We start from the raw sequence: 15,935 nt of genomic DNA, 5'->3' as shown, positions 1-15,935 counted from the left end.
GCCGCCGGGAGTCTGTCCCGCACTGGAGTCTGTCCCTCCGGGAGTCTGTCCCTCCGGGAGTCTGTCCCGCCGGGAGTCTGTCCCTCCGGGAGTCTGTCCCGCACTGGAGTCTGTCCCGCACTGGAGTCTGTCCCTCCGGGAGTCTGTCCCGCACTGGAGTCTGTCCCGCACTGGAGTCTGTCCCTCCGGGAGTCTGTCCCGCACTGGAGTCTGTCCCTCCGGGAGTCTGTCCCGCACTGGAATCTGTCCCGCACTGGAGTCTGTCCCTCCGGGAGTCTGTCCCGCACTGGAGGAGTCTGTCCCTCCGGGAGTCTGTCCCGCACTGGAATCTGTCCCGCACTGGAGTCTGTCCCTCCGGGAGTCTGTCCCGCACTGGAGTCTGTCCCGCACTGGAGTCTGTCCCTCCGGGAGCCTGTCCCGCACTGGAGTCTGTCCCGCCGGGAGCCTGTCCCGCACTGGAGTCTGTCCCGCCGGGAGTCTGTCCCGCACTGGAGTCTGTCCCGCCGGGAGTCTGTCCCTCACTGGAGTCTGTCCCTCCGGGAGTCTGACTCTCACTGGAGTCTGTCCCGCACTGGAGTCTGTCCCACCGTGGAGTCTGTCCCGCTGCTTCGCCTTCCTCATCACAGATCCCGGTCCGCGCTCCAGCGCGTTGAGCTGCGGCGCTGCGCCCCAGCCTCCTTCCGCAGCAGCGGAAAGGTCCGCGCACTTCTCTTCTGCATAAAGCGAGCTAGAAACTCACCTCTATGAATTCAAACGCAGAGAAACAGTTCTTGTGTTAAAGTTTAATTATTCTTGTTTCTTTTAACTTGGCTTCGTCTCGGCCGTGTTTTGTTAAAATGATTTTGGTGTCATTTCTCTTGCGTGTTTTCTGACGTGGAAAAACAAATGAAAACCCACTTATCACATGAATCATTGTTAAAGTCAGCAGTAGTCCTCTGTGTAAAATCTGCCAGTAAAAGCCGGGAGTATGGGGATTAAACCTGGAGCACATTAAATTAGTTCCAGTCTATCCCAGGCAGGCTCTGCATTGCTTGCTTAGGCAGGCAAAACGGAAACAGGCAGTTTATAACGAGGCTGGTTTAAAAACCGTGGGGTTCATTTGAAAAAGATTTATATCCCTCACTTATATAAACATTACAAACGTGGGCTGCAAGCAGGAGGCAAATCTTTATCGAAAGCTCTTTAAGAGCTTTTTCATTGTGAATAAAATGGACAGCGTGTACTCTTGTTTGATGATTCGCCAATATCTGTACACTGATCTTTTCTCAATGCTCTTACTAATTAAAATATGACTTAGGGTAGAACAGCGAGACCACCAACCAGTAGTTTGTTAGGGTCTGACAGAAATGGCTATGACTGAGGTGGCAGAGGGACATTATTTGGAGGAAGGAGAAAAAATTGTCCTGAGAGTAGTTTAGGGTTTTTTTGTAGTGGTTATTAAAAAAAAAAAAGGTGAAATTTTAAAGAGAAGCCCCTTTCCCATGCTGTTTTTCTTAAACAGTAGCGGAGACATTTTGTGGGGTATGTGGTCTTTGCTAGGGCCTGTAGCACTGTCTGCTGGGAAGATCAAAACGTTTGCTCCAGGAAAACTGGAAATAGTCTGGGATGTGAGGGTCCCAGGTGATGACTGGAGTGCTACCCACAATGTAACATTTCTGGGAAACTTAATTGTGATGATGTTGTTTTGAAAGATTATTTTTAGGAGGAGTAAACACACATTAATGGAGAAAAAAAATATTTTTTAGTAATAACAGTTATTTCTAGCTGTTGCAATACCATTTTGCTATATTTAGGATACATTATAGGAGTTGTTCAGATCCTGGATTTAACAGAAAGTGCTTTTCATATTTCATTTTGATGTTAATAAACAGTGTCTAAAAGAGCTTTGTAATACTAGTCTGCCTTCCAAAATATGATCCAAGACTCAGATAAATGATTTAAAGTATTTTATGCATTATAATGTATGACTGAAGTCCTCTGGATTCTCTCATCAAACTAGGGTGTCTCACACCTCCTTTTTTTTCTTTTTTGCCGCGATGGTGTCTCCGTACGGAATATCACTTATGACCCAGAAGTCTGATTGTCATGTCCTGAGAGCATACTGACAGATGGCTTGCTAGAAAAATGGAAGCTTTCTGTGCTGTGGAGTGATTTAGGGATTTTCTAGTAGTTCTTTAAGAAGAAATTTGGATGTTTCTGCTGTTATAGTGGTACGCGTATGCTATAAGGGTAATGGTTGGAAGCACTCTCTTCCTGAAGTGTGGGGAGCCAGATAAGAAGGAAAGAAACTATATCAAAATGCTATATTTTCTGTCTTGTGAGAGCTGTGCAAGAGAGACTGTGAGATACATAGACATACCCATACTGGCTTTTGAAACAAGAAGCCAGTTGATGGTGAGCTTCGTCTTGTAACTGCTTGATGGCTATTGGTGCTCACACTAAATGGTTACAGTGTGCCTCTGTTGAGCTGGCTTCAGCGTACCATGTATGATTCACAATGTAGGTGGGGGCTGTAAAGGGAGTTCTCAGCTACGCTGAGTGTTATTTCTCATACCCAGGCCTCAGCATCAGGCAATCAGAGCACTCAAATTAACTTTTGGTAGCATGGGAAGCTACCGCTGCTTACAGGTGTAGAAAAGCAAGAAGCTCACATTTGGACTTGGAGCTGAGCAGTGGTCTCCAGAGGATCGATCTAATGCTGACCACTGGGCCAGGACTCCTTTCTCAGCTACCAAAAATCACAGTGGGTAACTAAGTGAAAAACATCTTGCAACCTCACCTTCTGGCATATACAGCTGAATCTGTGGGGTTTTTCTTTGTTGGATAGGTTTGGTGCTTTTTTTGCATTGCATATAACCACCTTTTTCTGCCTGTTAATGGAATCTGAATTGTGTTGTATTTCAGGACATGTTGAGACTCTCCTAAAATATTTTTTTTTTAAAGTAGTTAGCATACAAGTAGCTTAAGCCAGATCTGGTCTTATCTTTAAAGCAGGGTGGTTATTTTCCTGGTAAAAACTAAGTGGAATATACATTTGTCCATATCTTTAGAGTGAAACTTGGAACATGAGAAATGTTTTCGGCATGAAGCAACTAGAAAATATATATGAAAATAACTGAAAACTTCTGAAGTCCTTAAATGTTTGGAATGACATGCATGATTTAAGTGTTTTTAGATATTGGAACCAGATGTCCTGTGCTCCAGTCATCTCCCTTTGCTCAAATGGGATATCATGAGGGATAGCTGTGCTGACTCAGGCGTTTGGCTGAGTGGGAGGGAAATCCCAGAAGGACAGAAAGTGGGATTGTTTTTCTAGTTGTAGCTCATGCTGGACAAGTAGATGGAGAGGAGGTGTGGCAGGAACAATCCCTGGCAGCCAGGATGCCCTCACATGGCCTTGCAGCTGGCAGTGGGAAAGCAGTCTGACGTCTTTTCCACCCAGAGGAAGCAGCCAACAGCAAAACCCCGATTAGTGCCACTCAGCTGGCCTTGTTCCACACAGGGATGATGGGAACACTGAAAGGAGCCAAAAGAGGAGAGGACTTGCCACATGGCAACCAAAGGAAGGACACGTGGGCCAAGAGGCAAAGAACATCATGACTGACAAGCAGGTACTGTGTGTACTGTCCAGTAACGAGCATCCTAAAAATTCACACACCCGCGTACAGGCGTTCCCATCCCTGGCTGTGCTGCGTGGTCACCACTGCAGGTGAATACAAGCACAGAAGATTCCTGCCCAGTTAGGGAGCTGAAGAAACAGCTTGTAGGCAGTTGAGTTAAATTGTGCTTGAAAAAACAACTGTTAACTTCTAGAGCAGGAAAGCATTTCCAAAATGGGATGAGAAGATTAAAAGAGTGGGAGTTCAGTAGTGTTTTACCATAATTGTCATTTTGCCTATGCCTTTATTTCACTTGATGTTTAATATTAGGCACATGCTGAATAGTCATTGTTGCTGCAATTCACACATTTATGGGAAAAAAAAAGTCCTTTTCTTTGAAGTATCACTGTTCTGCCATCTGCTGCTCTCTGGTTAATTTTTAGTGGTAGTAAAAAACTGGACAGGAAAATTAAAGTTATAGCCTGATACATTTCATAGGATGGAACAAGATATGGTGGTATAATTAACTTCCTGTTATTCTCCCCAATCTGAAGAGGGGGAAAAAATGTTCTTCCTTGTGTAAATCATGTCACGGCGAGTATCCACCAATGAAGATGTCCCGTGAATGAAAGATTCCTTCCACATGCAAAAATGAACTAGGCATTCCTAAGTTATAAACTTACTTATATATATGACATCTGCCTTTAATCACCGTGAAAGCCTGAATCCTACTTGAAGCACAGGGAGCCCTGTAAAAGGGCTAGAAATGTCAGTACTCTATTGTGATAACATTTACTGTACTGATGAACAGCCGTGGTGCTTTGCAGTGGACTGATAATCTGCCTTCGTGTGTCTCTGTGTTGCCATTGTGTCTCCTTCCTGTGGATCCAGCTGGGGCTGTGGACAGAGCAGTGGGATCCCCTCTGCAAACCTCCCATGTCCATATATTTTTATGTATTATGTCTTTGTCTATCTGCAAACCAAGGTGTAAAATATTTGAAATATAATGAAAAACCTTTTCAAATTAGCTGCTGTTTAAAATTCCTGTAACAACATGATTTGGCATCTAGTCTCATGCAGTCAGCTCATGCAAGTTGATGTTTTAAATGTCTTTCAAGTTTCTGGACACGTAGGAGTTTCAGTTACTAGTACTTTAGTAAATTCCAACAGTTTTTGATAGGTGTGTTTTTCTTAGTGGTAGATTTTCACCACGTTTCTTGGATTTTTTTTTTTTAAAAATAAAGGACCAAAATAGAAGGGATGGGGAGACTGAATGCTGCTTTGCTCAGATGTTTATCCATTTCCATTGAAATAGCCAAGAGAACGTTAAATCTCAGGGATAAAAACGGGGTATGTTTTGGTCAACATAGTACCCTTATCCAGCATGTTTTATGTAATAGTATGATCTCTAAGAATCACTAAGAGATATCAGGTGGATGTTTGGCCCAGCCTTGGTTGAAATTATGATTTGAGTGATGCTGTGGTGCGAACTGGCATTGTGGCTTGTGGCAATGTATGATTGATATCCCGGTTGTCTGTTAATATCAAACTTGTGGGGGCCAAAGTTGACTGGATTTATTTTTAAGTGTCTGGTGGTAAGATAACACACTTAAACGCAAAAAAAACAATAGCCCTTAGAAAACTATTGTCTTTCAAATGGTCCCAAACAGTCATGCAGACTCCAAACTCCTTTTGTTCCTCACTTGATATGACTGTTTTTGCCCTTTTCACCCTTGCCCCCAGCCCCCATTTTTCATTTCTGATACCATTGTCCACCGTGGTGTGACCCATCACCAGACATCTGGAGGTTTTCCTGCAGCCCTGAGGAGTTTCTGGAACATCTGATGTTAGATTAACACAGGAGTGAAGGACAATGCATAAAATGAAGATTTGAGAGAAAGAAAATAGAAAAGACAAGGATGTGAAGGAAAAGCACAAGATGGGCTTTTGACTTGTTTTGACTGTCGGTCTCCTTTTATGACTCACTGCTTACAGCCTTCACAGCATGTATTACCTTCATCCTTTCTTCTGTTTCTGAAGTATTTTTCCCCTCACAGTTCCCAATTCCTTTTACTGCAATCAAGAACCGTGCTAAACCGTTTATAGTTTTATTCACCAGATGTATTTAATGTGCAGTATTCTATTCCATGAGACCAGTGACTCTGTGCTTTCTGCTTGTTTTCTGCCCTTCTACCCCCAAAAGTCTTTGTGAAATGCGCACACCACTGAGAACATCCTCACCTACTTGAGAACAGGAAAAATCATAGTTTCAACTTCCGCTGTTCCTCATATGCCTTTCTTGACTAGATGCAAGAGCTGTCTCATACTCTGAAATTTTCTTTTGTCTGAACAGACACACATAAACTGTTAATTTTCCTTTTGATAAGGAAATACTTTTGATACTGTCTCCCAGTATGAAGAAATCTACCCTTCCAATTGTTTTGTAACTCCTTTCAATGTTTTTCACATCCTCTTAGAAATACAGACTCGGCACAATATATAGGAATTCATCCTGACCATGCCACATACTGTAGCAAACCTGCTTTCCCACTTCTGTCCCATGGATGCTGTAATTTATAATAGTTACATTGGTCCTTTTGCCATGGCCTTGATGTAAGTATGCTTATTATGGATTGGATCAAAAATGCAGCTGAGCTAGTTTGTTTAACAAAAAAAAGTTCGCTTCTGCTCAAAAGCAGCTGCCTACAGAAGATTAAGAGAAGAGGACAAGGTCATATGATATTCTCCCTTTTCCAACCATTATGAGTTCTGTAACAGTTGTGGTTTCTGAGTATTTACTGATATTTGATGGAATTTTTTTCCCCTGTGAGATTTCCCATCATCGTTGCAAGCCCAAGTAAGAATTTAGCAGCACAACAAGATTACATTTGGCAAGAAGTTCCACGTCTGAACAAAATGCATGAGGAAATACCTCCATTTAATATGCTCTTTAAACTGGCTCCTTACCAGCTTTGTGTATTGCCTCTTTGTTGTTGTAGTGAGGCAGAGTGAGCAATAATAGTGACCGGCCTTCTCTAGTCCACTCATGATTTTTAGACCTTTTCTCTCTACTGGGTCATTTATTTTTCTAACCTGAATGATGATAGCTAATCATCTAAGCAGGAATTCAGTCCTTTTCTTTGTTCTGAGCATCTCCCAAATCTTTTTCAGTAATCATCTCCTGGGATAGAATCCCCTCCTTCTGCAGACATGATCTGCACTACTGAATGACCAAATCGGTTATAGTATATTTTTCTTGATTTATTCCCCTTCTATTTGTTTTCTAACCCTCTGGATTCTTATCCCTTGCTTTGTAGTGACTGAATGCTTTCCCATTGTTTCCTTCAAAGTTGATAGGAGTTTTAACCTCATAGGATACTGTTTTATCCCTGTGCCCTTTTCTCAGTTTTGAACCCCTACCATCTTCTGGCAATTTTCTCAATATTCCAAGATTTATAGAAACAAACAGCCTCAAAAGCCACACACAAAAAATCCTGGCATGCATAGCACCAAGATCTTTTTCTGATACAGGTTTTATCTTGATTGTTCCTGTTTTTCATTCTTCTGACACTGTTTTTGCTGTTCTGATGCATGTTTTTACCAAGCATGTCTGTAGAAGCTGTCACAGCTAAGAGCTTTGACTGAGCAGGTTGGAAGTATTCCCTTTTTAACCTGCTGATGAGTCTCTAAAGTCAGACATGAGGTGATTTAAATAAAATTCTTCTTGTCCTTGAAGAGTTTTGTCTAATAAAATCCAGACTTATTAAATACCATTTTTTTCAGTACACTGTTGCTCCTGAGCCCCCATGAACCCATTAAAATATCTTAACACAGCTGTGCATGTAGGTGATCTCCAAAGAGAGGGAAAAACTGGACCATACGATGTAATGATACATTGCCCAAGAGCATTACTCATTACGATTAGGTGATTTTGGTGCTGTGGAAGAAGAGATATCAGCGGGCATTTGAATTTTCTCAAAATGGATAAGTATTGCAGTGCTGACATAGTGACAGAATCTGCTTTTTGTAGCAGAAGAAACAAAAATAACTGAAGAAGTTGTAAGATGATTAAGACCAGGAAATTGCCAAGCAACTGTGGTGCTCAGTGAAGACAGGAGAAATGTGTTAAGAAAAAAATCTTAATTATGTTGTTCAAAATATAGTTTCTTTTACGCCCTAAGGATATTAGTTAAAGAAAAATAGTGCAATATACTACTTTGGCTATGGGATCCAGATGGAATCCAATTGCTTAGGTCATGATCATAGGTTAGGGAGTTATTGGCAGAAGGAACTGTCCTGGGCTTTGCTTTTGTTTTGCTTTCAGAAATGATAGAGCTTGAAGAGCTTGTTTTAAATACTTGTGTTGTTATCACATATTAGCTGTTAAGTGTCAGTGCTGTGTTTTTGGAATTATGCAAGGCATGTTAAAAAAATTATCCCTGACCAGACGAGTTTATAAATGTTGTGCTCTTAAAACATTTTATGTTGTCAGTAATTTTTTCTTGCCTTTGACTTGTCACTGCATTCTGAAGTAATGCCTAACGTCCTGGATAGATATTCAGCAGGTATATCAAAGGGCTGTTGGTGTCTGTCATGTGTCATGATAGACACAATGAAGCATCCGGCCATATGATGGTGTACTGAAGAAGTCATACAATGAGCAGGTGATTATTTCTGTAATTTTCTTTTATCTCTTGGCAACCTTAAACTCTAGTTCATCTAAGCTTCAAGCCAGCACTGTTACATAAGGGGACAGTCCAATCTTTGTCCTTCACAACTAGTGTGTTTCTGTGGCCAAGCAGTAAACCCAAGCAGAGAACCAGTATGGTTAAAATTATTTGTTTTAATGTACAGTCACAGAAACACTCCAGCAGATGCAGAAGGAAGAAGCTGCTGTGGTGAGTGGAAGATGAGAATGAAGTCTAATTGGGAGAGCATGGATGTAGGATGAATGTGAATCTGTATCTTTGACAGCATGAGCCAGGTTAAAAATAGCTTCTGGAAAGCTTACCCCTTTAATTTATTTACAGTAAAATTTTAAGGTTCAGTCTCTCTACAAGGAGAGCCTGAAGACTGTCTTTACAGTTTTGAGATCACAGTTCCTTGGGCAATGTTCAGGGTGGGTGATAAGTGCAGAAAAGAGGGCAGGTGATCGATTTGGCTCTGTAGGAAAATTTCATTAAAACAGAGGAATCATTAAAAGTAATGACAGAGGAGACAGATCCTAGATTCTTTTACTGTTTCCCCTGTCCTTCACTAGCAGTTTAGCTCTCCACTGTTTTCTTTACATGTGTATTCTTAGTGGGTTTCTGTATCGTTTATCAAGTGAATAGACAGATGCTGCCATTAAAGAGAGGAAGATGCAGTCTCTTGGTACAGGCAGGGGCAAGTCATAAAGCTGTTTTGGTCTCCAATAAAAGGCAATTGATGTCTCTCCTGATCTTTAATAGCTTACACTTTTTTTAAAAAAAACTGGAGGCAGCCATTTACTGCCAGCGTCTTACACCTCCACTCTCAATCTGCTGTGAGTCCACCCAGTGCTTTGTCTGCTTTCTCCTAAGGCCAAAGTTTGCTCATTCTCCCTGTGAGGAGAGGCTTTGTCAGCCCCTCCCCAGCTGGAAACATAAATTTGAGACTAAAACTTTACTTCCTGCAGAAGGAAATACATAGACAGTGGACTTTGGTTATCTAAAATCGCATTTCTGAATAACTGTATGCTCTGCATTTTGACATAAACAGATTGAAGTGTTTCCTAACGGTGAGAGTGTGGTACTTTGAAGAACTTTTTGTGTGTGTGTGTGTGTGTGTGTGTGTGTGTGTGTGTGCGTGTTCTGGGTTGTTTATTCTTGAATCATACCCTAGAAATATGTAAAGAGAAGGCAAAGCAGGGGTACATTTTTATCAAAACCTGCCTAAGTCAACAATTACAATGATTTCTAGAGCTTCATATGGTGAATCATAATTTGAATGGTAAGATCATACTTAACTGATTTATTGTGTCAACTCACTAGTCACCTGCAGGCCATTTAATAAAAACTAAATACGTGAAATAATTGTTTTGCAGGGAGTACAGAATTCTTCCCATCCATTTGGAAATTATATGCAATCAACCCCAAATCTCAGACAGCCAAACAGTGTAAAACTTCAGAACTGCAGTGTTTGATTTATGGGCAGCTGAGCTCTGCAGGCAGCAAGGACTCCTCCTTAGCTTGGCAGCGACTGTTGTTTTCACTAAAATGACTATTACTGCAGACATCTATTAGCATCAAAGGATCTGAGCCAGTTTCACATACCCATGAGGTCCTCCTTTGGTGCCACTGTCACTTTTAGCAGTTAGAATGTTCTTGCCTCTGTCTGGACAGTGGGAAAGTTAATATGCGGTGTGGCAAAATCACAAACCACAAAAAGTCAAGCCCAGGTGAAAGATGAAAAATCAAATAGGGTAACACTGGAAAGCCTATTCCACATCTCTTTTCTCACCTAAGTTATCAATAAAAGGAGCTGTTATTAATTAAATAGGCCGGTCTAGGAGCATGGGGCAGCAAATTACCCAAGGGATTGTGAGTTTCTGCTGGTTTTACCTGCAGCTGGGTTTTGAAGTTGTTTTTCAGTTTTGGTTTTACCCAGTAAAGGTATAAATGGGTTCCCATTCCAAGAAGTTTTGTTTAACTCATGCGACCTCTGAAGGAATTAAACATGTTTTGCTTCCTGAGCAGAAAGCCACTAGAATATTTATGTAGTGAAATAGTCTCTCAAGATTTATCTCCTTCTTCCTCCTGTATTTTAAAGAAAATAAATTCCACTTGGCTGAAGTTGATTTTTACTTGAATATTTTTAATGATGAGTTTAGGACACTGGGCTGGAAGCACAGGGGTTACAGTTTTCAGTTCTCCTCTAAGCTTTGTCGGAGACATGTGTTGATTCAAGTAAACTCTATTTTCTATTGTGTAAAATAAGTCTAATGATACATGTGGCTTTAGATTCTTACAAGTTTTTTTTAATACTGAAAATAGTGCCTCTCACAGAATTGCAAAGCATTTTTTTCTTGGGTTATTGCACTTCCTCCTAATTCCTGTAGATCATATAAATAAGATTTAAAATAAGATTTTGAAGCACAATGTCATGTTTAGTGTTTAACCCCCCCCCCCCCAAAAAATATATATATTTGTATTTTCTTCACTATTCCCCCATCTGCCAAAATTCAGGTGTTTTGCAAAAATCAGCAAATTTACATCAGTTTATTTATCCTTAGGGATATCAAATTATTATGCTACTTAAGTTCTAAAAATAAATAACTAAAGAGGGTGGAGTAAAGAGACAGAAAACAACAAAAATCTGTCACAAACTCTCCCTGAATTCTGGAGAATATATGATTAGAGCATTAAAATGTCCAAACAATGCAAATGAGCAGAAAGTGTTCGAACTTGGGCCTTTTAGCTGGCTGTGTATTAAGCAGCATTAATGTTTTTATACAGTCTTTGGAAAGCTCAGAACTGACCTGTTTTCATTGTTTTTATTGGCTCCCTTGATGATAGACAAATGAGGCTAACTTGAGGCCAACATAACCAGCAGGAAACTTGGGTCATGGGTAGTTACATTTTTAAAACTTGTGTTCAATCAGGGTAATTGATTGATTGTTAGGTGGTGGAGGGAGCCTCTAAATCACTGGAGGTGGCCAGATAATGACAATCTGCCAGTGGATTTTGTTTTGAGGCAAATTTCCCAGCTCCCTGTGGAGCTATGCTCTGCAGTGAGATCGTGAGTCCCTTTTTTTTTTTTTTTTCATGCACGGTCCAGTCCAACTGGCCTGTTTGGACAAAATAGCCTCTGAAACTTGGAAGTTCCATTTGAAGTCTTCTGCGGTGCCATTTCCCAAGAGATAAGGGGAGAAAACATTCCAGAGAAGTTCATACCCCAGAAGGACCCTACGTGCATTCTGAAGTTAATGGTTTATTACAGCTCTTTAATTTTTTTTCCCCCTTTCATTTTTACTTTGAAGATAAGAGGTGACAATTGTTACTTGAAGTTGTTGAGTTTTAGCCTGTCCTACAGTAAATCACCCTGAAAGTTTAGACATTATATTTTTTTAAATCATGTATGTTTGGAAGTTTGCCAAAGATGCTGTACATGTGTACTTGCAGGAGCTACGATCCTCAAGCAGGAGCTGTTCACTCTACTGTTCTGTACTACTGTGTGCATCCTCAGTGCTCTGTGCTTGTGGATAACCCGTGCATGCAAAAATGCAGCTTTTTCAAGGGCTCATCTTCAGCGGCGTATCTGCATCCCATGGCGTGTTTAGAGGTGGCATGAAGTAGAGTTTGTGTGTTGGGAGGGGAGGAGGGGAATAGATGATGCGCCGCTAGAGAGAAGAGGATGTTCAGTAATACCTGGCATAGGTCTTGCCTCTTCATGAAAATGAATTCAGGTTAATATAGACTGAAGTTCGTAATCTAAACTCCGCATATAGGTTTATCTTGATTTCTTAGATTTTTAGGGCTGATTAGGGTTTTGTTCATTGCAGACTGGTTCCTTATGATAGATACATACTTCTGAATTCCTTGAAACTTTGTCTTTTTCCATCTTAAGATCTGGAAGGTCTGTTATTCATTGTACTGGCATCCAGATGAGAATTTATTTGTGTCACTTTTCCAAAAGAGAAGAGGTAATACTGAACTAAGGCAGGGCTGAGCTGAAATCCAGGAATCAATCAGCCTTGTCTTGAGGATGGCCCAGCTACCAACACACGCCAGACTGGTGCCAAACACCACAGAGTTGCTTCCTGGGTGGAGCAGTGCTTGGACTTACTGTGTATGTGATTTATCACTCCCTGCCCAAACACAGAGGGTGCCAACCCCTCCTGGATTTCAGAATGTTCCTTCTTGTCTCCCTCATGCTTTTGAGCACTGCAGCTTTGTAATTTAGTGCTTCGAGTCTCCAGCTGCACTTACTGTTAGGTTTAGGTGGGTACTTAGAAAATTCTTCTCCGAGGTTTATATTCGAATGGAAACATAACATCTGATCACACTGAAGTCCCGGAAAAGATGGGTCCATGGCAAAACTTGTATGTCAAGAGCGGGGCGGGGTACAAAAGTCCAGAGAAGTGTAGTTTCTTATAGCACAGTCTGGAAAAAAGTTTCTTGGAGCTTAAGTAATTCATGCTTTCTTAATGACTGAGATCTGTGGTGGATCAGTGTAGGTATAAAAATGACAGTTTATGAGATGCTTGTTAGTGTTTCTGAGACTGACACAGAACAACTAAAAATACAACCAGACCCCCTGAAGTCTTGTATGGAGTATACCAGGAGATAAAGATTTCCGTTTCTGCGTTCCTAAACCTATTACATAGTTTTGGTATTGTATAAACTTGTGTCTCTTCCTAGTATGTTTGATTTGTATTTTATTTACTTATTGTGAATCAATTTAAAGGGTATATTTTTGACTGTGGTGCCTATTTACCATGGCTGGTCTGTGTGAAATTACTGTAGTAACAACCAAGAATAAATGTTTGCAGGCTTGACTCCTTGGATTACAAGAGATTTGATGTTTCACTGTACACTCTGAACTGACCCACTGGTTTTCACAGGGGGATCTTAGGTGATCACAGGACAAGGGGCAGGGTACTGGTGTTGCAGGAGACCTCCTGGATGGATCTGAGAAATCACTACCACCAGGAAAGAAAGTCTGTTCTTTCCTTCCACACTTCCCTCCCCATACAAGAGCAGAGTGTTCCTCCTGTTTGCCTTGCAATGTTCCCACCTTTCCCCTGATCCTGCTGTTGAGTTCCCAGCTAAGCCAAAGCAGAAAATGAGCATGTAGAAGTTTCATTCACAGCTGTTTGTGGGCAGTGAGGGCGACAGTTTGATGGTACAATTAGTCCCTGTCTCTGAGTGACAGATGAATCTAAATGCCAGCCCTGGTGTTGCATGGTGTGGATGTCAGCAAGTCAACGGAAGTTGGGCTTTAAACCCCCTGCTCATGTACAAAACCAGACCCAAGGATGTAGCCTAAAATTTAGAGGAAGTATTTGACCTTGTGCTTTGCACCATTTCTGCCCATACCAAGGGTTGGAATGGACGCTCTTATCCTCTCATCATACTTGTACTTGGAGAAGATCTAATTATCAGGCTTTTCAAGTGCTAAAATGTTGCTATCATGAGTCCCTAAGAAAAAAAGCTGTAGACAACTAATAAATTTGCTGTCTGAGCAGCAAATAAATCACATCACCATCTGCTGACTACTGAGCACGTGAATATTGAATGATGTGCCACAGGAGTATGTCTGGTCCTAACTTACAAGCACTATGGAGGCAATCTGACACAATCTTCCTTTTGTTTTTCAGACTATTGGTGAGTCAGAAATGCCTAGTGTTTTGAGCCAGTTATTGCCAATGATCAAGTCTTACAACAAAAGGACAAAAGATGATTATGCCTGTGAGGACTTCCTTGTTTTGCTGATATACATATATTCTGTGGTTGGAGAAATCAAATGTGGAAAAGAGCTGGACACAGCTGAAGAAGAGGTGAAAAAAGCCCTTGTCAAGGCAATTTGTGATGAGCCAGAGCCATCCCCTTTGTTGCAGAAAATTACAGGTAAGATTCTGCTTGTGTGGTGAGAAATTGGATGTCTGGGAACATGTGAAGTGGGAGAAGTGTATAAAAATGGCTTGACTTGTCTGTGGTGCTGAGAGTACATGAGTAAGCACAAGGATTTCCTGTAGATTTGTTCCATCTCCTGTGCTCATATACGCCAAATGCTGACAGGCTGTCCTTGAAGAGTGCTGAGTCTGATGAAAGCTCTACAAGTCATTCTTTTTGTTAAAGGTTGGCTAAGTTTGTATGTTTTCTTAAGGTAATCTTTTCCACAATTTCTTTCATTGATTGGTGTAAAGTTGACCCTGGGAAGTCAGAATTAATCCTGGAAACATGTTCAGTGAACCACAGTTGCTTTGTGAATACGAGGAGCTGGCTTGTCTGGCATAAAAGAAGAAATGTGTCTAAAACCAACATTGCACTTTTTGCTGAAACAACATGAACATCAGCCTTCAAAAACAGCATGCTAAGCCTTTTTAGATGAGTGCTCATAAAATAAGAAAGCTCTAACCTCTTGTTGCTGGTATCACATTTTAGAGAAAAGTTATTGTTAAAAATTTAATTTTAAGTGAGCTGTGGCTCAGGAATGGCCTAGCATGGCAGAGGGGATCTCACTTTCTGTTATCAGTTTTCTTGGTATTAAGTAATATTGAGTAGGTCATTGACCAGGTCATCTTTGAGGTGGGGAGCATATGAACATAAATCAAGATATTGAGAGGAGTTTGCAATTGAAAGTGTTTGCCGAGAACGGGCCTAAGTGAGGAGTCTCAAGGAAAGTGGAATAAAACTGCTGTTGGTTATTCTGGTACTATTCCCTGTGGACACTTCAAATTCAAAATACAGGTGTGGTCTCACTGGTCTTCTGTTGCTTTGAGTAGAAAATTCTGTAATAGTTAAAAGACTTAGGGTAGGAGTGGGGTCACTCTGTCCTATTTGCACTGTGATGTTATTTTAATTCTCCTGGACACAGTGCCCACAGTGTCCCAAGCTTGTCAGCTTTTGCGTTCCTGTTTTTCAGTATGTACTGAACATCTTGTCCACCAAATGATGTTTCCCTCACAACTTCAGTGGTGTCTTCTAGTAGATGGGATGTAGTAATTTCTAAATCTGTTTTTGTATTTTCCCCTTTCTCCAATAATCAAAGTTTTAAATCACAGTTTTGTCAGTTTCTCTTCATTGTACTTAATGTAAGTACGTGAAGATTTTAAGTTTCTAAAACTTCAGCCAAGTACCAAATTGAGACTGAGGAGAAACACAGTACAGGTAGTTTGAGGCCAAGCCCATCATTATTATGTGATGAAATTAATTGCATAACACATTTTGCCAGCCCTGTGCCAGCTTGCTGCCCTCTGAACCTTATGTAGCTTGCTTGCTACTTGAGAGCAAAGCAAGTCAGAACTGTAGGACCATCCACAAGCTTTCCTTCAAACACACAGGCACAGCAGGACTGTCTTTGTAGCAGGGCTGAAAGTCAGGGAATAGAGAGTGCCATGACATATTCTGCTACCAGAAGAACATCTATGAACTGCAGACTGACTTTTCCCTTCAGCAGATGCAGGTTGGCATATTTTCACAAAGCCAGCACAGCTCTGCAAGTAAGCAACAGCCACGAGTCTGGACAGATCATGTTCCAGACCTAGTGTTCTGCCCTCGTTTTACTTTTAAGTCAGGAACAAATAAACCCTTTTTTTTTGTGTGTGTGTTCTTAAATGGCCACAAAACTTAATTAGACTAAAATAAATTTCAA

The 15,935-nt window shown here is 41.1% G+C and overlaps 1 protein-coding gene across 1 annotated transcript in view; it reads left to right on the top strand.

Annotated features, from left to right (window-relative positions):
* Positions 1-15,935, top strand: part of SCFD2 (sec1 family domain containing 2) — a 186,124-nt gene that overhangs the window by 67,636 nt on the left and 102,553 nt on the right. The window contains exon 5 of the mRNA XM_062492778.1: positions 13,939-14,188. Within this exon, the coding sequence (XP_062348762.1) occupies positions 13,939-14,188 (250 nt within the window). The remainder of the gene's footprint in view (positions 1-13,938; positions 14,189-15,935) is intronic.

This window comes from Cinclus cinclus, chromosome 5, assembly GCF_963662255.1.
Source record: "Cinclus cinclus chromosome 5, bCinCin1.1, whole genome shotgun sequence".
Lineage (NCBI taxonomy): Eukaryota > Metazoa > Chordata > Aves > Passeriformes > Cinclidae > Cinclus > Cinclus cinclus.
Note: the sequence above shows the minus strand (reverse complement) of the source record. Positions and strands in the feature narration are given on the sequence as shown.